This window comes from Hyperolius riggenbachi, chromosome 5 (genome assembly GCF_040937935.1).
Source record: "Hyperolius riggenbachi isolate aHypRig1 chromosome 5, aHypRig1.pri, whole genome shotgun sequence".
Taxonomy (NCBI): domain Eukaryota; kingdom Metazoa; phylum Chordata; class Amphibia; order Anura; family Hyperoliidae; genus Hyperolius; species Hyperolius riggenbachi.
The window spans coordinates 369,576,520-369,603,794 of record NC_090650.1 but is presented as its reverse complement, the minus strand read 5'-3'; the positions used below and the strand labels follow the sequence as shown (position 1 = coordinate 369,603,794).

General features: G+C 45.7%; 1 protein-coding gene across 1 annotated transcript in view; it reads left to right on the top strand.

Annotated features, from left to right (window-relative positions):
* The first annotated feature begins 453 nt into the window (after positions 1 to 453).
* TPD52 (tumor protein D52) overlaps positions 454 to 27,275 on the top strand; it is a 133,288-nt gene continuing 106,466 nt past the window's right edge. The window contains exon 1 of the mRNA XM_068237528.1: positions 454 to 570. Within this exon, the coding sequence (XP_068093629.1) occupies positions 552 to 570 (19 nt within the window). The 5' untranslated portion in view covers positions 454 to 551. The remainder of the gene's footprint in view (positions 571 to 27,275) is intronic.

Genomic DNA, 27,275 nt, shown 5'->3' with positions numbered 1-27,275 from the left:
CCGAGGAAATCATCCTGAATGGGCAATTACAGCTTGTAGAGGTGCTGATGAAGCTGCAGACTCGCACCACAGCTGTGACACCGGCAGGCTACGCATGTTCTGTACAGTGAGAAAAACAGCTATCTGGACAGATAAGGGGGGCGGGGCGGCTGCTTGTGTGGGGCCGAGGAGCGCTGTCATCTTGTCGGGAACGGGGCGTGGCAAAGCGTATTGCTGTCCCCTGGGAGGGGCGCCCAGGTGGAGCTGCCGGCTGGGAAAGGTGGGGCCGTAGGTGGAGCTAGCGGCTGGGCGTGGTGGGAGGAGGGCTGCTGCCTGTTGAAGGGCGGGGTGGATGGTAGTGCTGCTGGCTGGGAGGGGTGGGGCCGTGGGTGGAGTTGGCGGCTGGGCGTGGTGGGAGGTAGGGCTGCAGCTAGGGAAGGGCGGGTTGGATGGTAAAGCTGCCGCCTGGGAGGGGCGGGGCAGAAGGTGGAGCTGTCGGTCAGGCAGTGGAAGGCGCGCCTGTGACATTGCTGTGTGGAGCTGCCTGTACCCTCATCATAGCAGCAGCGATCATGGACAGTGCCGAGCAAGGTAGGCTGTGCCGCACACAGGTGTAATCCTGCCACCTGCACAACCCTCAGTGCTTTTCATGTGATTTCTGACTCTGCTGCCCTGACCTGCCCGTTCCACAGACAGTTACATATTCTGCCCAGTGACTGATCGTCCTCACATGTGTTAATCATTTCTTTAGATGAGGTGTAACATCCAGATTGCACAGAAGTAATGATTTGATCTATACAACCTGCTACTTTGTATTGTTTATTATGTTGACTTATGCTGAGGTGTTTATGTGTATAACTAATTGCAACAGAAGTTTGCTTTGTTTGGGGCTTTTATTTCATGTGTGATCAGGCAAAGTTAGTTTATCCATAGCAAACATATGGGATTATTAGCAGCGTGACTGGCTCTGTGGAGTGTTCAGCCCATCTCCCCCTCCCTCCCTTTGTGTTTAACCCCTGTGATGCCTTGCACCTGTCCCCCCTCCATGGTGTTGCCCCCCAGCCTGCACTGACAGCTGTGATGGGCTCTGGCAGGGTATGGCACTGTCTGGCTTGCATCCCTATAGGGAAATGGCTGCCTCTCTCTTTTTTGTGCTGTATTTTCAGGATTTATACTGCACTGGGACAGAACAATCCTAAATATTTACTAGTAAAAAGGCACTCAGGATCTACAATAAAAAAGTGACATCACATTAAAGTGCTGCAAATTCCTCTCTCTCTCACTACAAGGGAGGCATTTATAAAATACTGGCTGCAGATTATGGTTCACAGAGACTACACAATTTTACTCTTTATCTTGAGCAGTGATAAAAAGCATGCAGTTGAGTAATGTAAATAATAGGTACTTATCACAGCCAACCTTTGTTTAAAGTGACCCTGTGTCAATACCTGAGAGGAAACCTGAAAAATATTGTTCATGTTGCCATTGTATGATTGCCCATGTCTGGTTTGAGTGTTAAGGGGCCCATACACTCAGCCGATTTTCTGGCCGATTGATCGTTTGCAAATCGGTTGGCCAATCGACCGATCGATGGCCGATTTCGATGGATTTCCATCGAACTGGCAGGGAGGAAAATTTAGGTCGATCTGATGAGATTGCTTATCAGTTTGCATTGGCCTTAATGGAAATCTGATGGCAAAAAAATGCCATCAGATCGAATTTCAATAGATTTCAAACTGAAATCTATTGGAATTCTATCCTGGTAAAAAATGTTCTAAAAACGCATCAGATAGATTATCAGATGCATTTCTTATCTATCTGCTGCCAATCTGACGAGTGTATGGGCACCTTAAAGGTGGCCATACGCTGATAGATTTGCAGCAGATTTGACAATCAGATAGATCTCTGTCAGATCAAATCTGACAGGAATCTATAGGTCGCCATACACTGATAGATTTGCAGCAGATTCGACCATCAGATAGATCTGTCAGATGCCTGTCAAGTCGAATCTGACAGGAATCTATCTGATGTGTGCCACACACTAGGAACAGATATTGAATAGACTTCAGAATGTAAACTATTGGAAATCGATGTAAATGCATTACTGGACTATAAGTTTTAATGCAACTCTATGGGCCATTGATCTGCTGGCAGCAGCGATTGGCCTAGATTTTCCATCCAGTCAGATAGATCAAATTGATCGAAATTGGGCGCAAATCGATCGATGGCTGAAATTGACCAGTGTGTGGGCCCCCTTATCTGATGTGTGCCATTCATAAGGTTATTTTTTTTCCTTTGCTCTGAAATTGCCATTTGTCCATGTTAATGGAATGAGTCATAATTGTGATTGGGTGGACAGCTCCCTTTGAAACTATGTTTCCAATTGGTTGTAGTAAACTACACCCACATGATTCAGCCAACCACAACACTTTGTGCTGTAGAGGGCACTGTGATTGGAGAACTGCTTCCTATGTAGTTACCTGCTGGGTCCCATAACTAGACTAGCGTAGAAGTTCTCATTGGCAGCGATGGTTTTTGAGTAAATTGAGACTGTGGGCAAGAAATTGCATTGTGTTTACCCAGCATTAGGCCTCTTGCACACTGCAAGCGATTCCGATTCAGATTCCGCTTTTTAATCGGTTTTTACACCTGATTCCGATTCAGATTTGCAGTTTGCTCCCTGCACACTGCAAATCGGAATCTGAACCGGATGTAAAAACTGATCAAAAAGCGGAATCTGAATCGGAATCACTTGCAGTGTGCAAGAGGCCGTAGGCCTCTTTCCCACAGTAGTCTGATGGTGGAGAATTCTCTGCCTGTCAGCTGCACCTGAGCACCAGCAGGGTGCTTGTTAGTACTCAACATAGGGAGTGCAGAGCCAGCCAACGCATTGTCACATAAGTGTGTACGTGCCTTAAAAGATACATCCGAGCCCCCCCCCCCCCCAAAAAAAAAAAAATCAGATCTACTTACCCAAGGCTTCCTCCAGCCCCTGGCAGCCGATATGTCCCTCGCCGCAACTCCGGTGTCCTGGGATCTCCTCCGTTGCAGATCGGCATCTACTGTGCCGGCGCAAGTGCTGCTCGCTATTGCGCCCATGTGGTCTGGAGTGTTCTGCGCAGTCCAGACCACGTGAGCCCAACCTGGCAAGGTCTGCATCTGCAACGGAGGGGACCCCGGAGCTACGGTCAGGGACATCGCGAGACAAACAGACGATTGACTGATAACAGGTTTGCCTGATCCAACCGGCAGAACAACTCACACGACTGTTGGGCTATCGTGCAGATGGCAACATCATGTACAAAGGCATGATGCACAGTAATTCCCTGTATGTGAATCTGGCTACGCAGCCACTTGATGGCAGTTAGTTTGGCTTAGGCTCTGTTACCTAGGCAGCCTGAACTTTCCTTCTCTGTGGGCACCCGCGGGGACTACTGTGTCATGTCCGGTGTCTGCAGAATTCGTGCAGGTAAGGACTTTGCCATTCATTTTCTGAAACGGAGCCAATGAATACATTTCAAACGGACATGTGTGAATGGGCCCTATTAATAATATTGAATCCGTTCACATTTCCTGCTGGCCTTCTGTCTGGAAAATAGTCCTTTTTTTTTTTCTGTGTATGAACTTTACCAGTGGGACGGGGCCCGTGGGCAAAAGGAAGTGAAAATGACAATGCCTGCTCTTTCGCTTTAATATATCTGGATTATGGTAGATGTCAAGCATGCATTTGAAAATATTGTTCCAGTCCTCTACATAGTACCTTTCCTTCAACTATCTTCTGGTGTGAATAGAGAGCTCACAGCCTGCCTGAGCAGACCTGATCCCTGTTGTCCTGTCGGAGGCCTGTACATGCCTGTGCTGTAACTTATAGAAAGTCTATATTTACAAAAGACCTTCAGGGGACTACTGGGGCATTCCACAGGGATGCACAATAAAATTAAAGGTATACTCTCTACGCTTCCTTCCTGTGAAGGTTGTGTGGAACAGAGTTTGTACACCCCTTAAAGCGATTCTGTATTTATCCATGTAAAGTTATATCATCCAAATCAGATTTTAGAATAAATGTAAACAATTGAATTGTGATGGATGAAAGATGCTCTGCATTCTAAAATTGTAAAACATTTGCAGCTTGTAAAACTGTGAAGAATTTGCTGAGGGCTAAAAATCACTTCCTGGACCAATATAAGCATTGTGAGGATGATAAAGTGTAACTGAAGGGAAACAAGGGCCCCAAATGGGTACTTAACTAGGTAGAGGGGAAGCCTCTGGATCAGCCTTTCTCAACCTTTTTACCCTGAAGGACCCTGCAAATAATGTTTGGATCTCAAGGAACCCCTGCATTTATTTTGCAGGGGGCATGGTCTTTAAAAGTAGGAGTGGCTGTTTATTTCACTACCTCTTATTACACTGCCACGCATTGTACTTTCTCCTTAAGGGGCCCATACACTCAGCCGATTTTCTGGCCGACCGATCGATAGATCGATTGCAAATCGGTTGGCCAATCGACGGCCGATTTCGATCGATTTCGATGGATTTCCATCGAACTGGCAGGGTGAAAAATTTAGGTCGATCTGATGAGATTGCTTATCAGTTTGCATTGGCCTTAATGGAAATCTGATGGCAAAAAAATGCCATCAGATCGAATTGCAATAGATTTCAAACTGAAATCTATTGGAATTCTATCCTGGTAAAAAATGTTCTAAAAACGCATCAGATAGATCATCAGATGCATTTCTTATCTATCTGCTGCCAATCTGACGAGTGTATGGGCACCTTTATACTAGTGCTTTTTTTTTTTTCAACATTGGAACATTTATTAAAGAACAAAGTGTACATACAAATGTAGTAATAAACAAAGTTTTTGGTATCAGTCATTAATAACAAAGAGATAAGATTTAAGCTTTAAAGAGGAACTGTAACGACAAAACGGCCCCTGGGGGGTACTCACCTCGGGTGGGGGAAGCCTCAGGATCCTAATGAGGCTTCCCACGCCGTCCTGCGTCCCTCGGGGGTCTCGCTGTAGCCCTCCGTACAGCCGTGACGCAATATTTACCTTCCTGGCTCCTGCGCAGGCGCTCTGATGCCTCTCGGCGCCGAAGTAGGCGGAAATACCCGATCGCCGTCGGGTCTGCTCTACTGCGCAGGCGCAAGTTTCCGGCGCCTGCGCAGTAGAGCGGACCCGACGGAGATCGGGTATTTCCGTCTATTTCCGTGCCGAAAGTCGCCACAGCGCCCCCACTGGAGCCAGCAAAGGTAAATATTGAACTGACAGTCGGCACAGTCGCCGGCTGTTCGGAGGGCTGCGGCGAGACCCCCGTGGGACAGAGGACGGCGTGGGAAGCCTCATTAGGATCCGGAGGCTTCCCCCACCCGAGGTGAGTACCCCCCAGGGGAGGTTTTTGTTGTTACAGAGTCTCTTTAACCACTTAACGACCGCCTAACGTCGATAGGCGGCGGCTGGTCGTAAGTGGATTTACATGGAAACGGCCGAGCGGCCGTTCCATGTCAGTTCACGGAGGGTGTCTCCGTGAACAGCCTGCGAGCCTCCGATCGCGGCTAAATGTAAACACTACTAGACCTTTGCGTGCTAGAATAGGGGAGCACTACTGCGGTCCGGGTTGGCTAAGTACGAATGTTTCGAATGTGGTGAAACATTTTCGCCAGGTCCATCATGGCGACATGTCCTCCTTTTCCTTTCATGGCCTAGAGAGGATATCTCAGAACGTGAGGGGGGGGGGGGGGTGATATATCCAAACAGCTTAAGAGCCGTGAGGCTCTATGGCTTTTTAGGTTGGGTACGAGGCTTCCTAGAGGTCTGAATTCTCGGTGGGACTTAGCTTTAATTACTTAATACCGTCCTTATAGCCCGCTGTTCAAAAACTTTCTTTCTTTTTATTATATCCAGTTGATTTTATCGTTTTATTATGTATACCATTGAATTGGGGCTGTTAGATGTCGGTTTCTAGGTATAATCAATTTTAATGTGTAGAATTTTGATTTCCGGCATCTGCAGCCTTTTATCTATTTGTTAATATCCCAGCCTCTGATTGGCCAGTGATCGCCGGCATCTGATAGGTTGATGCCTATCAGAGGCAATACAGGACGGATCGCTGTCCTGTGCCGCCCATGGGAGGGAAGGAGAGGGAGGGCGGAATAGCACTGCGAGGGGGGGCTTTGAGGAGACACCCCCCCCCCCCCCTGCAAGGCACAAGGCAACTGCAGCGATCAGACCCCACCAGCAGGACATCCCCCTAGTGGGGAAAAAAAGGGGGGGGGGGGAGTCTGATCGCCCTGGCTTATTGCACGATCTGTGCTGTGGGCTGAAGAGCCCACGCAGCACAGATCTGACAAATGTCAGCCGGTCCTCAAGTGGTTAAATTTAAAACTTTAACTTTGATGGTGTCTCAGAAGATCTATAGTATGTGGTATGCTAAATCACGAGAAAAGCGCCATCTAACAACCCATGAGAACAGGGGAAGAGGAAGAGTAGGCTAGGTAGTTATGCCATCAGAGTAAGTGGGTCATACCTGGGAAAATCTGTCGGCCCAGGGTGACCATATCTTGTCAAACTGATCCTCATCGTCATATAGAGAAGCCGTAATCTTTTCCATCCAATAATATTCATACATTTTATGTTTTAATGCGGCTTTTGGTAGGGTGAGAGATTCCCACTCTTTTGCTATAATGACCTTAGCTGCATTGCAAAAATGTGCCAGTAGTTTATTGTTAAATTTTAGAGAGAAGAGGATCAGATTTGCCAAACAAGGCAACCCATGGGTCAAAAACAACCTCTGTACCCAAGACTGTAGAAGCCAAACGGAAGCACGCTTTCCAAAAATCAAGCAACACAGTGCAGAACCACCAGCAGTGAACTTGGTCAGCCCACATTGTACAGCCTCTATAACAAAGGTCTGTGGGTGAGAGGCCCCTTTTAGAGAGGATTAAGGGTGACCTGTACCAATCATAAAGAATTTTGTATTCTCTTTTCCTGATTAGACTATTCCTGGAGGATTTAGCAAGATCCAGAAATAAGGCTTCCCAGTCCTCCAGGGACCATACTTTCTGTAGTCTCTTCTGCCACTTAATCATAGCAGGGGAGATTTCTTCAAGATGTTGATACCAGATCTCATTGTAAAACAGTGACATCATACCGGGGGTATGTCTGTAGGAGTGGAATTCCCTAGCAATAGAAGGTGGGGAAGTCTCAAGGCCCTCTAGTATACTAGTGCTTTTTTTGCTCCCAGCCCCTCCTCCTGAGTTTCCTGTTTGCATAATAAGTAGTAGCAGATTTGCATATGATTTGCATCTGAATTGAATGCGAAGTGTGCAGAAAATCTATTTAGGTGCTGCACACTGAGCTGGTGGTCATTTCAGATGCAGCCTTAGTGGTATGCGCTGGCGTTCTCCTCGCTGTTCAACCAAATGTAAGTTGCACATTTTTTTTTTTTTTTTGCTTAGCTGCTCCCAAGGTTTTAAATTTAGGCTAGGTCACTTGCCCGGAGGTTTGCCTCACCGTGGCGCAAGTGTCTAGTATAATATACTTTGCATGCAAACCATATTGGAAGCTAAAGTTCCTCCTAGTTTAATAAATGTTAGCACTTGTCTTGGATGCAGGGCATGCATTTTTCAGTCTGGCAGAGGCCGTGTATGCCTGTGCGATTAACCATTCAATTGCAACATGTGTTTAGGGACGCGCAGCCTTTCCCCCCACCTTTTCTTAACTTTTTATTAATGTGCTCATTATTATTCCGACCCCCCCACTCTAGTGATTCTTTTTACAGTACCCCCTATTTTATGTGCTCTATTATACTACACACACGTACACACACACACGCGTACACACACACACACACGTACACACACACACACACACACACGTACACACGTACACACACACACACACACACACGTACACACACGTACACACACACGTACACACACGTACACACACACACACACGTATACACACACACACACACACGTACACACACGTACACACACACACACGTACACACACACACACGTACACACACACACACGTACACACACACACACACACACACACACGTACACACACACGTACACACACGTACACACACACACACACGTATACACACACACACACACACGTACACACACACACACACACACACACACGTACACACACACACACGTACACACACACACACGTACACACACACACACGTACACACACACACACACACACACGTACACACACACACACACGTACACACACACACACACGTACACACACGTACACACACACACGTACACACACGTACACACACACACGTACACACACGTACACACACACGTACACACACGTACACACACACGTACACACACACACACACACACGTACACGTACACGTACACACACGTACACGTACACACACGTACACACACGTACACGTACACGTACACACACGTACACGTACACACACGTACACACACGTACACGTACACACACGTACACACACGTACACACACGTACACGTACACACACGTACACGTACACACACGTACACACACACACACACACACACACACACACACACACACACACACACACACACACACACACACACACACACACGTATACACACACACACGTACACACGTACACACACGTACACACACACACACACACGTACACACACGTACGTACACACACGTACACACACGTACACACACGTACACACACGTACACACACGTACACACACGTACACACACGTACACACACACACACACACACGTACACACACACACACGTACACACGTACACACACGTACACACACGTACACACACGCACACACGTACACACACACGCACACACGTACACACACGCACACACGTACACACACGCACACACGTACACACACGCACACACGTACACACACACGTACACACACACGTACACACACACGTACACACACACACACACACACACACACACACGTACACACGTGCACACACGTACACACGCACACGCACACGTACACACACGTACACACGCACACGCACACGTACACACACGTACACACGTACACACGTACACACGTACACACGTACACACGTACACACGTACACACGTACACACGTACACACGTACACACACATATGTACACACGTACACACACATATGTACACACGTACACACACATATGTACACACACACACACACACATATGTACACACACACACACACACATATGTACACACACACACACACACACACACACACACACACACACACACACACACATATGTGTACACACACACACACACACACACACATATGTACACACACACATATGTACACACACACATATGTACACACACATATGTACACACACACATATGTACACACACACACACATATGTACACACACACACACATATGTACACACACACACACACATATGTACACACACACATATATGTACACACACACACATATGTACACACACACATGTACACACACACACACACACACACACACACACACACACACACACACACACATATGTACACACACACATATGTACACACACACATATGTACACACACACATATATGTACACACACACACATATATGTACACACACACACATATATGTACACACACACACATATATGTACACACACACACACATATGTACACACACACACACATATGTACACACACACACACACACACACACACACACACACACACACACACACACACACACACACACACACACATATGTGTACACACACACACACACACACACACACACACACACACACACACATATGTGTACACACACACACACACACACACACACACACACACACACACACACACACACACATATATATGTACACACACACACACACACACATATGTGTACACACACACACACACACACACACACATATATGTGTACACACACACACACACACACACACACACACACACACACACACACACACACACACACACACACACACACACACACACACACACACACACACACACACACACACACACATATGTACACACACACACACACATATGTACACACACACACACACACATATGTACACACACACACATATGTACACACACACACACACATATGTGTACACACACACACACACATATGTACACACACACACACACACACACACACACACACACACACACACACACACACACACACACACACACACACACACACACACACTGCCAAGGAAACCCTGCAAAATACTCATGGAACCCAGGGGTTCCAGGGAACCCTGGTTGAGAAAGCCTGCTCTGGATAATGCAGAGAGCCCCCACCTTCACTGATGCATCATTGGGATCCTGCCTCCCAAACTCATTCAACGAGGGCTTGTTGAACAGTGTGCCAAGCTGACCTCTCCTCTGTGAACGAGCACTGTAATACAAAGCGGATCGGGTTAGGCTTGAGCAGGCTCCGTGCTACTGTACAGGCATCCTGTGCTCATTCACGGACGGGAACATGGTCGCAGACTTCCTGAGGGTCCTTACATCCTGCGGTGGTCAATGGAGGACGTGGGAAGCCAGTGGAAGATCTTTTTTCTGCCACTGACCTGGTGTAATTGGTGCTTGGGTTTTAGAGTCTATTGGTTTATCATTTGAACAAAATGATGGATTTGTTGTAGTATAGTAGACATGGAGCCTCATTGGTGGATATAGCCTGCACTTCAGAGGTTTGAAGGCTGCATAGTGTACAGCAGTGGTCCCCCTCCTTTCCGGATGAGGGCACCATTGGCGATCTTGACATTTTTTACAGGCACCCCTATGCACCTTCGTTCTACCGCCGCTCCCTTGCCACGTCCGATGGACCAAAATTCGTTGTCAGAGGATTGGCCTGCTTAGGGAGTGGGCGGAAGGGATTTGGCCATATTCTAGACAATGTGATTTAAAACATTTTCTCCTTCACCAACAATAAAAAAATATTCTCTCCAGGTGAATTATATATTTTACAAGGATTTTAACAAGCTATATGCTCACAGGAAGTGGTGAGTAGGAGCGGTTAGTATGTACTAAAAAGCCAATCTTGGGCATCCTTAGATTTGTCTCATGCATTTCTATAGACGTAAACCCATCTTCCTTGTGTGATGACTAGGTTATTACAATAAATCTAGAGTTACAGACTACCCAGCAAGCTCATGGTGAACCAGAACTCACTGGAGTGTGTAAGGGGCTACAATGGACCAAAAAACCCTCTGATTAAAATTTGATGGAAAACAAAAATGTGCTTTCTTAAAACAAAAAGTATTTGCAATAATTCAGGTTGGAGTGAGCTCCGAGATTTCTCCCAGTGCATCACTGCTGAATATATGCAAATTACCCATTGTTGTCCCTGTGGGCTAAACACACCTCCAAAGCGCTGCTGCCAATGTATCCCTATGGATACATTCACACTGCAGCGTTAGCGATCAGTCCCAAATGCGGTGCATGCAGCGTCTTTCGGGCGATTGCGCTGTGATGCTCTTTCTATTGAAAGGGAGTCACAAGCGTAAATCACGCTAAAACGCAAGATTTTGCCCCCCGAATCACGATCGCGGACCCAAATGCGATCGTGTGGCAAGCGTGAGTGTGAACTAGCCCTGAGTGGGATGGGTGATGGATAAGGGTGAGGAGACAGGAGAAAGGTGGCAGAGGCATTGATAAGAGAGCAGTTGTGCTTTCTGTGATGGTTACATATGTCGGTGTATAGCAGTGCTGAGGATGTCATCATAAGAGATGAGGTGCAGCAAAACTCCCAGCAACTCGCCAGAGATGCCACCTCCCAGTCAACAATAGCAATTCATTCCTTGACTAGAAAAAGTGGAGGGCACATTCCAGTTGAGTTTTTAATTCCTAAAAAATGGCAGTAAAAATACTCACATTTGGATGAGGGAGGTTGCCAGTGGAGAGAGAGAGAGAGAGAGAGAGAGAGAGAGAGAGAGAGAGAGAGAGAGAGAGAGAGAGAGAGAGACAGACAGCGGTTTCAAGAGGTAGCAGGGTGAAGACTCTGGCACTGGTTGCCTTCTAAAACTTTGTATAAATGTTGCCATAAACAATGTTTAGAGATCACTTGGGTGATATTTTATCCCTTGCTTTGTGTATAGATGTGTTTATCATCTCTATTGAGCAGTCTGCAAGATCATACCCTGGACAATAATTCTTTGGCTTGGTTCACACATAAATCTGTACATTTCTGGTCCAGTCCTGTCAGTTTTTTATCAGTTTTAGACAAGATTGGAACCGTACAACTTTTATGTGTGAACACACCCGTAGGAAACTGATACAAAACTGACAGGACTTGACTGGAAATGTACAGATTTATGTGTGAAACAAGCCATAGAAAACTCATACAAACCTGATGAAAGCTGTCAAAAACTGACAAGACACCTTTCATGTGTGAACCCAGCCTTATACTAACTTACAAACGTTATTATTTATTTATTTATTTATTATTAAATAAAAGCATAACAGACTCCATAAGTTTGCCTTGATTTTGGTCCCTTTCATTGAGGAATATCCCCAAATAAATTAATTCAACATTAAAATTGGCTTTCCAAGTTACCACTGCTATGAATTCTATAAAATCCCTTTTTAAAAGCGAAGTGAAAGGTGTTTTGGATGCCGATGTCCCTGTAGTCATTGTGTTGGTTTCTTGGCAAGCAGTGAATGTTTGTAGAATGGTTGCATCAGAAGATGATAAATACTCAGTGACTAACCCAGTGGGAATGTCCTCCTGGATGTCTGTCTTTCTTCTAATCTTTCACTACAGAAGTTTAGGTCTGCTCTGAATCCATCACATTTTTATTGCTTTATACTCTAAGTTCAGGGTAGTAAGACTGGGCGGAACATCAGCTGCTGACCAAATTCAAAGACTGCTGCTCTCTCCTGTGGGCCAACGCATCGGAGCCGCACCACTCGGCCATCTTCTCCAGCCAGCTGCAGTACACATCAAAAAAAAAATCCTCCCCACCGGCCCCCCAGGCAGGCAGGGTTGTGGAGTCAGTACAAAAATCATTCGACTCCTCAGTTTATGAAACCACTGGCACGACTCTAGGTACCAAAAATTGCTCCGACTCCAACTCCTTAGTCTAATACTTACCAGGGCTATAGATTTGGTACAAAAATCATCCGAGACTGACTCCCGACGCCTCAGTTTAAAAAACTACAAAACTACTACTATAAAACAACTATAACTGACAGCAACTGATATATAACTGACAGCAACTGATCTATTTCAGCTCTGACAAAATCTTGTCAGAACTGGAAAGAATCGCTGTTGGAAGAACATGGTGATCTTCTGAGAAGAACTGACGGTGAGGTAAGTATGTTATATTAATTTGCAGATGCATCATAATTTCCCACCTTGACTACTGCGACGCGCTACTGTCTAGTCTCCCTATGACCCGAATTGCCCCACTGCAGTCCATCTTGAATGCGGCAGACAGAATTATCCACTCCTCCCATCGCTCTACCACGGCAGCTCCCCTCTGTGAATCCCTCCACTGGCTTCCTATCTAGTCCAGAATCAGATTTAAGATACTGTATCTGGCCTACAAATCTGTCCATAAAACCTGCCCAACCTACATTTCCAATCTTACCCAGAGGTACATACACACCTAGCCGCTCACTCCGCTCATCCGATGAACTTGGTCTGACTGCCCCCCGCATCACCCAATCCCATGCACGCCTCCAGGATTCTTGAGCTGCTCCAACACTATGGAACTCCCTACCTCCCCCATTAGGGTTTCCCCCTCCTTCAACATCTTCAAGACTCAAAACTCACCATTTCACTCCGGCCTACCCCCCTCACTGGTGCTCTAAACGTGCAGCTGAACTTTGGTCCCCTACCTTTCGTGTCCCTACCTGTCTCTCTAGATTGTAAGCCTTTGGGCAGTGTCCTCCTCATGTCTCCTACCTGTTCATGCACCTCCATTACCGTACACCCATCCTATGGATCTGAGTGAACTCTTGAGTGAACTCGACTTGCCTAATCTCCATCCTCCCATCCAGTGACTAAGTATTACCTTGTACTCCTACTGTGCTGCATGATCTGGTTTGTGTGTATTCTTGTATTGTCTTATTGCTGTATGTCACCGCTAAATATTACGCAGTGCTGGACATTAACGTTACAGACAGTATCAGTGTTCTCCCCAGAAATTTTTTCCAGCTGGGTGGCATAAAAAAGTAGCCGGGTGGCATTAAAAAGTAGCCGGTTGGGTTGAGATGAGAATGCAGGGCTGGCCATTCTCTGCACAAGTCTGCTTATGGCAGAGGAGGTGTTGAGCCAATGACAGCCGGGTGGTCACTAGTAGGCAGGGCAGTTTCTAGGCTAAATTGCACCCAGGGCGAGGGTGTAAAAATTGCGCCCCCCACCCCTGTGGACTCGGGAACCCTTACTCTTTAGGAACAGAAACACAGCCACAGGTCACAAGTAGATCTGTCTACTTTCTAGTGACCAGCCGCTCATCCAGGAGGAAGCAAGAAAACACCCACGCGAGGAGAGCCCAGAAAGCCAACTCCTCCATGTACTGACAGCCTGCAGTACCGCTACAGGACATCAGGTGTCATCACAGGGTGGTGACGTGATGATGACTTGAAGTCTGACGCAGGCAGCCTAGGAGGAGTCAAGGAGGGTGATCACGCTGGTAATCTTTCTTCTTCCATTTGGCTGCACTGCTTGTCACCAGCTCCCTAGCGGTAATGTCCTTCTGCCTGCGCCCCTCTTCATCTACTTTCTGGTCTGCGCCCAGTGCGGTCGCCCTGCCCGCACTGCCCAAGAAACTGCCCTGCTAGTAGGGATGGTCGGAATGCCAATTTCCGATTCCGCGGTAAATCCGCATTCCGTCATGTACCAATTACCGATTCCGCCTTCCGCTACCAATTTCCGCATTCCAATGCGGAATTTCCGCCGGAAATCGCGGAAATTCCGCCCAACTTTAACATCGATTTTCTCATAAACTATAATGTCTTTTTGAAAACTTTTTTTTGTATCTTGTTCAGAAGATTCTGTTTAATAAACCCTGGAAATTTGGTGTTTCTAGGACTTACGGTGGCTTTGCTATCAACTGCTAAAGTCGGCAGATTTTTACTGTAATGTAAAATGCAGAAAATAGGCAGATGCAGATTCTCTGCATTTTACATTACAGTAAAAATCCGCCGACTTTAGCGGTTAATAGCAAAGCCCCCTTAAGTCCCAGAAACACCAAATTTTCAGGGTTTATTAAACCGAATCTTGTGAACAAGATGCAAAAAAAAGTTTTCAAAAAGACCTTATAGTTTTTGAGAAAATCGATGTTAAAGTCGGGTGGAATTTCCGCGATTTCCGGCGGAAATTTCCGCGATTTCCGGCGGAAATCCACCTACGGCACTTGCATTACCGATTTCCGCATTCCGATGCGGAAATGCAATTCGGAATCCGAATGAGCATCCCTAGTGGTCACCAAAACTAGCCGGGTAGAGCACCCGGCTAAAAGAGCCTGGGGAGAACACTGAGTATGTTGGCGCTTTATAAATACAATAAAAAAATAAACATCATGTGTTCATTTTAAATAATCTTACTCGGTTCAGGTTCACTTTAAGAATCCATTCCAGTACTGGGTTTGTGCATGCGGTTTCCATAGTCTACCATATGTGCTGGTTAATTTCTCTGTAGTGCTCACTATGGTCTAAAAACCCAGGTGAATGTGACAAACGTTTGTCACTGGAGAGGTTCTGGTATGTCTTAAATCCAGTCCATGTCCATGCTGAAATTGAGTTGGTTTTGGCAAATCTTTACAAAACTTTTGTCCACAGACAGTGAGAAACTGCTGATAAAGTGCCTGGTGCTCACTTGCCCCTTTTCCCATGCTTGTGTGTGGCTGCTGGAATTGTGACAGTTTGGCTGAGAGATGTGGAGGGGGTATTGGAGGTCAGGGACGGGGAGGGGCTTGTATGAAAGCTTGTTCCATCTTCTCCTCCCCTGTGACAGAGCTGATGTGTATATAAGTGGGATCTCCAGGCTAGTGTTGGGCGAACACCTGGATGTTCGGGTCCGTTCACCGAACATGGGCCAGATGTTCGGCATGTTCGGCCCGAACCCCGAACTCCCCGAACATCCCGCTTTTGGGGGCCCTATGGGGTCGCAGGCATAAGGGGGGAGCATGCCCCGGTCGCGGGGGGGGGGTCGGAAATTCCCCCCACTCCGCTAGCGCTCCCCCCTCTGCACGCTTCCCCATAAAAAAGTTTGATGAAAGTACCGGTGGCTGGCCTGGCAGTAGAGTGAGTGAGGAGGAGGAGTCCGGAGAGTGACGCGTTGAGGCCAGGCAGCGGGCGGTTCAGCGTTGTACCCTTGTGGTACTTCCGCCCTTTCTCTGACCTCACGTCCTCTACGTGATGACGCATACGAGGGTACGCGTGACGCGTACCCTCGTATGCAGAGGACGTGAGGTCAGAGAAAGAGCGGAAGTACCACAAGGGCCAGGCCAGCCACCGGTACTTTCATCAAACTTTTTTATGGGGAAGCGGGCAGAGGGGGGAGCGCTAGCGGAGGGGATGGGGGGAATTTCCGACCCCCCCCCCCCCCCCCGCGACCGGGGCATGCTCCCCCCTTATGCCTGCGACCCCATAGGGGGGCAGTATTCGGCCGAACAGGGGCCCTGTTCGGCCTGTTCGGCTGGGCATTGAGCTGTTCGGGCGAACCCGAACTAAAAAGGCCGAACACCATGAGGTGTTCGGCCGAACTCGAACATCACCCGAACAGGGTGATGTTCTGCAGAACCCGAACAGTGGCGAACACTGTTCGCCCAACACTACTCTAGGCACCCAGACTACCAAAATCTGCCATTGGAAAATAACTGCATTATACCTATATAATAAATGCATGGCATTGTATTTGTACAACAATTTTGTACTTGTTAAATGTACCATATGCATGTTTTATGTACCCTAAAATGTTATAGAAGCTGCGAAATGCAAGCTGTCATATACAGGGCTGTGGAGTCAGAGCAATTTTGGGTACCTGGAGTCGGAGTCGGTCGTTTCAATAAACTGAGGAGTTGGATGATTTTTGTACCAACTCCACAGCCCTTGTCATATCTGTAATCTGTGCCTCACTGCATGTGACCGTGGTGCTGCTGCTGTTTAGGTGTTTTAGGGCTTGATGTAGTAAAACCAGCATTGTTGATGTACTAAAACTGCAGTAAGAATGCCGTGGTGTACCGCTAACAGCATGGCACAAGTTGCCTAATTAGTGTTACCTTAGTACAGCAGCCCTTCCTCCAGGAAACAGTTGCTCTAAAGCCTCATACACACATCAGACTATAGTCTTTGGAAAATGAAAGATCACAGACCAATCTTACCACCCTTCATGTAGTATGAGAGCCATACTCTACACAGTCTTTTCTATGGAGCTGAACTCCACATCAGACATAAATCTTTGCAAGATGCTGCACACACGGATCTGTACAGACACAAAAGATCAGTATCTGCAAAAGATCTGTTCCTGCCAAAAATCCATTCCTGCAAATTGCAATGATAGTCTATGAGATCTGCAGATCATCATACACACATGATTTAACTGACATTCATCTGCAGATCAAGCAATCATCCGCAGATCTGAAAATCCATCCTGGTGGATCTGATCTGCAGATGAATGTCAGTTAAATCATGTGTGTATGATGATCTGCAGATCTCATAGACTATCATTGCAATTTGCAGGAATGGATTTTTGGCAGGAACAGATCTTTTGCAGCTACAGATCTTTTGAGTGTGTGCAGCATGTTTGTGTGCAGCATCTTGCAAAGAATTTTTTCTGATGGGGAGTTCAGCTCCATAGAATAGACTGTGTAGTTATGGCTCTCATACTACATGGAAGGGGGTAAAATTGGTCTGTGATCTTGCATTTTCCAAAGACTTATCTCAAGTGTGTATGAAGCATAAGCCACAGTCTGACTGACCTTTGCAGAAATCCAGCAATGCCTGGGAGGGTTGTACAGACCTATAGATTTCTCATCTGGCCTCTAGAAGAGAGATGCAGGTGAACAGAGATCTGTCTTAAAGGAATTGTCAGGCAAAAAATAAAAAATAAATAAAAAAAAGTTTCACTTACCTGGGGCTACTACCAGCCCCATGCAGCCATCCTGTTCCCTCGCAGTCACTCACTGCTGCTCCAGTCCCCAGCCGCCAGCTAGTTTCATTTATGCCGACCTCGGAGGTCGGCGGGCAGCATTGCGTCCATTTTTACGCATTCCCGCTGGTGCAGGAAGATTAAAGGTAGCCATACACTGGTCGATTTGCCATCAGATTCGACCAACAGACAGATCCCTATCTGATCGAATCTGATCAGAGAGGGATCGTATGGCTACCTTTACTGCAAACAGATTGTGAACCGATTTCAGCCTGAAACCGATCACAATCTGTTGTGGTGGTGCTGCCGCCGCTCCCCCCGCCCGCATACATTACCTGCTCCGCTGGTGCAACTGCCCCCGGTCACCGCTCTTCTTCTCCGTCTCCACTCTGGTCTGGTCTGGTCTCCGGCATGCTTCCCTTCTTCCTGTCTGGGGGAAGTTTAAACAGTAGAGCGCCCTCTACTGTTTAAACTTTCTGCCGGGACAGGAAGAAGGGAAGCATGCCGGAGACCAGAGCAGACCAGAGCAGAGACGGAGAAGAGTGGAGATTCGGGAGTCGCGCCGGCGGAGCAGGTAATGTATGCGGCTCTATTGCGTCGGTCGTCGGGCACTCGAACGCCGCTAGCGATGCGCTCTTTACCCGCGGGCGATCGGTTATTTTCCGCACGGCGCGATCGACGGGATCGGACGGAATGGATCGAAATTCGGCGTGCAGCGTGAACGATTGGCAGCAGATTCGATCCCAGTGATCGAATCTGCTGGCGAAACGGGCGCAAATCGGGCCAGTGTATGGCCACCTTAACACATACTTTCTTTTTTTTTTTAGCGTTAGCGTTGCACCGTTAAAATTTTTTCACATTGCACCGCTAATGCTAAAAAATGTATGTTAATGTTCCTCCACCAGTGGGAATGCGTAAAAATGGACGCAATGCTACCTGCTGACCCCGAGGTCGGCAAAAGCTAAACTAGCTGGCTATGGGGGACTGGAGCAGCAGTGAGCGACTACGAGGGCACAGGTTGGCTGGTAGAAGCCACAGGTAAGTGAAACTTTTATTTATTTATTTATTTTTGCCTGACAATTCCTTTGAGGTGGCCATGTGTTTTATAAAAATGATCCAATTTTATGGTAATTTGATAAAAGCATTCGGTTGTACAGAAAAATGTAAACTTTTTTTTTTTTTTTTTTTTCCCTTCATTTGTTCATGAAATCTGATCGAATTTCCTGTTTTTTGTTAAAATAAGTCGATCGGGAGTGGTACATTTTTCTGTGCATAGAGCCAAGCAATTTTTTTCGTAATTGGGGTAGAATTGAACATGGTGCATTTAGCCAGCATTTTCAAATATTGCAATAAATCTGAAAAATTGATTACAATTCCTGAGTTGAATATTTAAGGCAGGCTGGGTTGGGTACTCTGGACTCCTGGCTGGGCCAGTGATATTTTGTGTAATGATGAATACCGACGAATCGCCGTCCACGCCACACACCTGGAACCTCAGCCACCCACTCTGCTGTCTCTGACGGCAGAGTACCTGTGAGCCGGTAAGGAGCCGCTTTCATTGGCTCCTGATCCTGCCTATCGATGTAAGCCGATGTGAGCTGCTTACATTGATAGACAGACAGGGCCAGGAGCCAATGAAATCAACTCCCGACCCGCTCACAGGGCTCTGCCGTTATAGAGACGGCAGAGCGAGTGAGCTGCGGCGGGGGGAACGTGCGGCGTTGGTGTATTGAAATCTACCTTTGCCATCGATAGCCATCAATACAGGGCGTAGATTTCAATTAGCACGTCTTTAGTTAACTAAGAAAAACAAACTGTATGAGAATGATCTCTTTATGCTGGTCAGCGAGTGTTGTGAGAAGTCAAGTGATAACTCAAAGGTTAAGCACTGTATTAAATAGAAAGTTGGCTATATAAATAATCCGTTGTAAGATTTTGTTATCTGAATATTACAGCAGGTTATTCCCGATCGCTGTCACTGTAAGGATTATCTAGGATTACCTGGGCCTCTTCTCAGCCAGGAATAATTAATTTGCTTTCCTGGATACCAAGAAGGCAGCCTTTTAGACTGAAGAAATCTTTAGCAATTAAGAAAGAATTACTGACATTGCATACTGTATGGATTACAATCCAGTGTGTTTGTCTGCTGGAAGGCAGGATTGCTGCAGAGGGATTAGTGGGCTATTCATAAGCGGAACCTATAAGGACAGAAACTTGAGAATGCCCATCGATAGGATGTTTACAAGGGAGAAGGAGGGTGCAGGCTTAAGGTATGTGCACAAATGCAATAACCGTTGGCCAATAACGACTGTATCAGCCGATGATTATTTGTTTACAGTGGCCTCCAGTCAATCTTGCTTGGGCATTATGAATCTATCCTGTTGGATCCTTAAAGGACCTCTGTTGCAAAATTCTTAAAATTTAAAATATATGTAAACCTACACAATTTAAAGAGAACCCAAAGTGGTTTTGACAAATCATATTAGGACACGGAGGCAAATTGTTTATACAATGACCAGCCTATGTGTCCTTTCATTGTTCCTCTAGCCCCCCATCCCCCCGAGCTCTGCTGTCCCCCAATAACAAAAGCTCCAGGCTAGTGACACGCAGAGTGTCGCTAGCCTGCCATTTACCTCATGCTGCTACTCACCGCCGCACCCCTGCCTCCTGTATAGCATGGCTCCCCACCTGTGTCCCCTCCCTTCTCGCCTCCGTAAGCTTCCTCCAATCAGCTTACAAAGGTGAGGAGGGAGGGGACACAGGCGGGGAGCCATGCTATGCAGGAGGCAGGGGAGCGGCGGTGAGTAGCAGCATGAGGTAAATGGCAGGCTAGCGACACTTTGTGTCTCTCACTAGCCTGGAGCTTTTGTTATTGGGGGACAGCAGAGCCCGGGGGGGGGGGGGGGGGGGGCTGGAGGAGCAATGAAAGGACACAGAGGCTGGTCATTGTATACACAACTTGCCTCTGTGTCCTAATATGATTTGTCAAACCCTTGGGTTCTCTTTAAGAAGTATGTTTCTTCCAGAGTAAAATGAGCCTTAAATTACTTTTCTCCTATGTTGCAGTCACTTACAGTAGGTAGTACAAATCTGACAGAACCAACAGTTTTTGAACTAACCCATCTCCTTATGGGGGGTTCACAGGGATTTCTTTATTTTCAAAATGCACTTAGTGATTGGCAGTTGCTCCGTCCAACTGCCAAAAAAGTGTATGGTGAGCAGGGAGGCTGGTCAGCATCTTTGTATAAAGAATTTTCAGGGAGTACCTTTATAAAGAATAAAGGCCATGCTGAGAATCACCTATGGAAAGATGGACTAGCCCAAAACTTGTCAGTAATGTCAGATTTCTACTACCTACTGTAAGCGATAGCAACATAGGAGAGAAGTCTGGCCTGACTTAACATCGTATGGAGCTTGCATCTTAGAAAAACAATGGAATGAGACCCCATACAGTCTGTTGGGGTCATTAGGATGTCTTCACCCTGGCTTGGGTCAGTAAATCAGGCCATCAGGCCATACGCCCTTTGATTTTTTTTTTTTTTCATTCTATTCTTGGCAGATTCAATCATTGTGATTGAATCTGCTGGGAACCAATGCCACAAACCCGTTTGATCGATTTTGGCCTAAAACCAATAAGTAGGACTCCAAACCTAGCAGATTGGATAAAAATGTCTAAACTTGCATCAGCTAATTAAGAATAATGACCTATGAAAAGTAAACCAATTGATACATACATTCATACTGGTCATATGTTCCATCTGTGATAGTAGGATGGCACGTTCGATTTTATAAAATGTTGTCGTCTGACTTGCCAGTGTGATTCTAGATCAGGCATGGGCAAACTTGGCCCTCCAGCTGTTGAGGAACTACAAGTCCCACAATGTATTGCAGGAGTCTGACAGCCACAGTCATGACTCATAAAGGCAAATGCATTGTGGTATTTGTAGTTCCTTAACAGCTGGAGGGCCAAGTTTGCCCATGCCTGGTCTAGATACAGGTAGACAATGGTTGATGAGTTGTGTTTAATGTTCTACATTGCTCGATGGCCACCAGATCAACCGTGTGATAAATCCTTGTCTGATCGAATCTGATCAGAGAGGGATCCACTACCTGCCACACACTGGACACTGATCGGTCCAATAGATTTCAGTATAAAAATAAAAATCTGGCCAGCGCCTCTGCCTGAAGCTAATCCTGACATCATTTCCTCCTCTTGCTAATTATGTATTCGTTACCCGCCGCCCTCCCAGAGTCTTCAGACACTCCCACTGACGTCTATACTAGGAAGTGCACTGTCTTATGTCATTAGAAGGAGGGGGAAATAAAGGGAAGAGGAGGAATATATTATAGATAAAAAGACCCCCCCAGCATGCAACTGTTTGGCAATGGCAATTAAAGGGCCTGTGCTACTAAATATGTGATAACTCCAAACCATGACAGCAGAAATAGTTTTGAATGCAGTATTAGCAATTTTATCACTTAATACACTCAGACCAGTTGCTATTGAAATTTGATTTTTATGGTGACAATCCCAATTCAAATAGGTAAACTGCTTCCGTACTCACCTTGGACCGGTGGGGTGGGGGCATTGCAAGTGGGAAGGCTGGCTGGGAAATCATCAGAATATCAGACACTGCTACCGCCACTCACCCGACCAAGCCCTTTCCAGCATGCTGGAGCAGGCGTTTCGGCTGCTAATCGATTGAAATGATCGATTGTGCCGCCATGTTGGACATCAATCTTTGCCAGAATCAATCATTATGACTGAATCTGTCCGATATCTATGCTGCAATTAAAGTAGTGTATGGGCACCTTTAGATTGAATGAGATAATTACTACAATGCATTTTAGCCGGACTTCTCATGATGTGCCCACTGGCTATACTTTGAGAGCTCTGGAAATAGAAGATCAGATCAGTGATATAGCGCTTGTGTGAAAGCAGCTGCGGGTGTCTGAATAAGGCTACCATCTCACTGATCTCTCAACAGCAATTTCTTTATGACCCAGATGAAGGGCTGTAATCTTTTACCACAAAATAGCAGAGAAATGTTGCAACATCCAGACCAGGTTTGCTGAATCATGCGTGATTTGCCCACCGGAGATGCTTGAGTAAATCAAACTGCTCACCACATTAGTGGGCATAGTCTTAAAGTGAACCAGAGACCCTTGTGGATTTTACCATATATATCATTAGAGAAAACACCTACCCTGCTCTCTGCTTCATCCTTCACTGCTCAGCCTGCTTGTTACCAGCCCTGATACAATCCCAGACTGAGCATTCAGTCTGGCTTTGCTCAAGAATCATTATAGCTGAGTCATTATAGCAGAGCCAGAAGGGGGCAGGCTTGGGCTTGAAAATACGTCCGAGAAGACAGACTCAGCTATAATGATTCCTGAGCAAAGCCAGACTGAATGCTCAGTGGAGGATTTTATCAGGGCAGGTAACAAGCAAGCTGAACAGTGAGGGCTGGAACCCACAAGAGCATTTTTTTGAGCATTTTGGCAGCGCTGCGATACGCTAGCGTTTTGCCAAAACGCTCAGCTGATGTTAATGGATGGGGCAACTTCCACAGGAGCGTTTGCGTTTCCCAGAAACGCAAACGCAGGACATGCAGCATTTTGGGAGCGTTAGCGCTTCAATGTAAAGTATTGAACCGCTAGCGGAAACGCTCAGCAAAACTTAAACTGAGCGGTTTTGCTAGCGTTTTGCGGTTCAGCACACTGTAACAAAATTAAAAATAATTCACAGGACCAATCAGGATAAAAACGCAAAACGCTACACAACCGCTGAGCAAAAAAATACAATGTTGCAAAACGCGACCGCAAACGCGCATGAATCCGCTTGCAAACCGCTCAGACAAAACTCTAGCGGTAGCGTTTTGCGTTTGCGGTTTTCAGTGGGTTCCAGGCCTGAAGGATGAAGCAGAGATCAGGGTAGGTGTTTTCTCTAAAGTTCCCACTGATCTATATGGTAAATACATGAGGGTGCTTTGACTCACTTTAAAGAGTACCTCCTGTGGGTCTTATAAATAGAAGTAATGGCATCCTTACATCACCTGAATGTAGATTTAGCGATTGAACAGGTGAATAACTTATTCATTGCTAAACCCGACCCCCAACTGCAAAATCGGCATGGCAGTTTTTGCCTGAAGCCTCAACAAAGTCTGGAGCTCTGTGGCCACTCCCACCTGTTTCCATTGCCCACCCCCAGATCGGCAGCTGCAATCAGATAGGTGGCTGCCAAGCTGGGTGTGGCCACAGAGCTCCATGCTTCAATGGAGGGCCTTTGGATTTGCGGAATATAAAGGACCATTATTGCGAAAAAATGTTAATATTTAAAATACATGTAAACACATACAAATAAGAAATATGTTTCTTCCAGAGTAAAATGAGCTATAAATTAGTTTTCTCCTATGTTGCTGTCACGTTTAGTAGTTAGTAGAAATGTAACGGAACTGACAGGTTTTTAACTAGTCCGTTTCTTAATTGGGAATTCTCAGTATTTCATTCATTCTATACAAAAGCATTCCCTGGAAAGGATCTTCAGAGATGCAGGCCAAGAAGTGTACTTTTATTTCATGTATTTTCAATTTTACACGTTTTCGCAATAGTGGTCCTTTAACAAAAATGGTCATTTCCTGGTGAACGGGTGAGTTATTCACCCTTTAAATCTCTGAATTCAGATAATATAAGGATACTTGCACGGAATTGTATATAAAAATACACCGGAGGTCGTTTATAACTGTTGTGCAAAAGGTAAAGGCTTGGTTACAGTGACTTCAGTGACTGATATCAGCTGTTTTCACTTTCTTCTTTTTTTTTTTTTTTTTTTTAACTAACTTAACTAGTTATGTTTAAATTGGCAGCAGCATGGAAGAGACAAGGGATGTCATTCCTCCTTCCCCAAAACAACAAAGGAAACAGCATGAACTCTCAGTAGGCACGCATGCCCGGAGGTCTCTGGTGTGATCTCCTTGCATGAATTGTTTGGCGGTGCCTGGGCCTGTCATGTGATGTTGTGGGTTCAGCAGGCATGTCACTACAGGGACTGATAAGACGGGGTGGGCCGAGCTTCGCTCTCCCTCCTGCCTCTGTTGTCCTCTTCTAGGCTTTCTGGGTCGCTGATTGTGCTGTTTGTGTCCTCGCTTATTTTTTACTTGTCACAGTACAATGACTATGGGCATGACATGAAAGCTAAAATAATGATTAGCCTCCCATGAGTCAAAAGATAAATGAAAGCAGTTTTTTGTTCGTTAAGCTAAACAAGTAGAAACATAGCAGAAACTACTGGAATTCTCTTTTTTTTTTTAAAAGGTAAGTTTTTATTATTTTCCTTTTTTGAAAAACATAACAGTACAACACAACACTCGGGTAGGTGAAACATTACCTACCCAAGAAACATTTAGTTACACATAGGCCAAGGCCCCTAAGGGGCAAAAGGGACAGAGGTTGTAAGAGAAAGAAAGAAGGAGAAAAAGAAAATATCCTGATTACATTGATTTGCGGTTTAATACTTGAAGAGAAAGAGAAAAGTCGGAAGGAATTTGAACATTGTGTCACATATATCCTTTTATATTGTTACATGTATATGGCTGGTATAAAGAAAGTCGCTTCGCCCTGAAGGGGGTCTGCATTGCATTTGGCATACCTATATGGAGAAATCATAATTCACTGAGATCAAACCGCCATAAATTATGTTTGATTCAAACGTGAGTTCTCAGACATCTACCTGGAGATTCTGGCAGTGCTTGTCACACCATCTGGACCAGATATTGTCAAATTTTTTAAGGCAATTTCTACTTTTATATGTCATCTTACATAGGGGTAACATAGCATTAATTGAGGAGATCCATTCAGCCTTGGAAGGTATTGTTGGTTGATTCCAGTGTTTCAAGATTGTTTTCCTAGCTACATGGCATACTGTAAAAATCATGGCTTGTTTATATTTGTTATAGCTGTTTTTATCAAATATTCCCAACATCACCATTTTAGTATCTAATTTAATTGGTAAGTCTAGCACTCCCCTTATAATTTTTTCCACCTGCGCCCAGAACCTTTCCAGTTTTGGGCATGTCCAGAACATGTGTAAATAGGTCCCCACTTGTACTCCACATCTCGTGCAGATATTGGAATGAGCAGTGTTAATTTTATTTAGTCTGCAAGGGGTAAAGTATACTCTGTGAAGATATTTGAGATGTATCAGTCTGTCCCTGGATGAGATCAGGCTCGCAGCTCCCCTACCCACTACTCCTTCCCATTCCTCATCCTCTATTTCACCCACATCATTTACCCATTGTGCCCGGATTTTATCTGTATTGTGGCCCATTTGAACAAGGAGGTCAGCATAAATGGCCGATAAGGGTTTTTCTAGGTTTTCCTGTATGAGCAGGGACTCCAGCGGATCCGACCCCAGTTGCACACCCTCCCTACCAAACTGTGCTATATATGCGTGTGATAGTTGAAGGTACCTGAAGTACATCTGCCTAGGGATGCCATATGTTTGTCTAAATTCAGTAAAGGGCAATAAGGTGCCTGTTTTAGTAATGTCTTTTAGTACTTTAACTCCATATTGTGCCCATAGGGACGGGTCGGGTATAGACGTGAAGTGTGAAATATGGGGGTTACCCCATAAAGGGGTATATGGGGACCAAGTAAGTGGAGTCGCCAGCTTTTTGTGAAGGTATTGCCATGCCCGAATTGTGGTTTTCATTACTACCGTGACATTTGGAGAAGAGCTTGGGCCTCTAAAGGGAAGATTTAAGAGAGCTTCGTAAGAGCCCATAATTGCAGCTTCAATAACTATCGCTGGATTGAGGTCATTGCGCGAAAACCACCACCTTATTGTAACGAGTATGGCTGCCAGAAAATAGTAGAAAAAATTGGGCATAGATAACCCACCCTCTGAGGCTGGGAGTGTCAATGTTTTATTAATTTCGGTAAAGTATTTTTTGGGGATCCAGACTGGGGAGTTGCGAAATATATACGTAAATTTGGGTAGAAGCATCATTTTGATCGCGTTGACCCTTCCTATTAATGTTAATGGTAACTCCTGCCAAGTATTACATTTTTCTTTAATCTTTTTGATAATGGGAAAGAAATTATTGGTTAGGAATAACTTAGTATCTTTATGGATTATTATTCCCAGGTA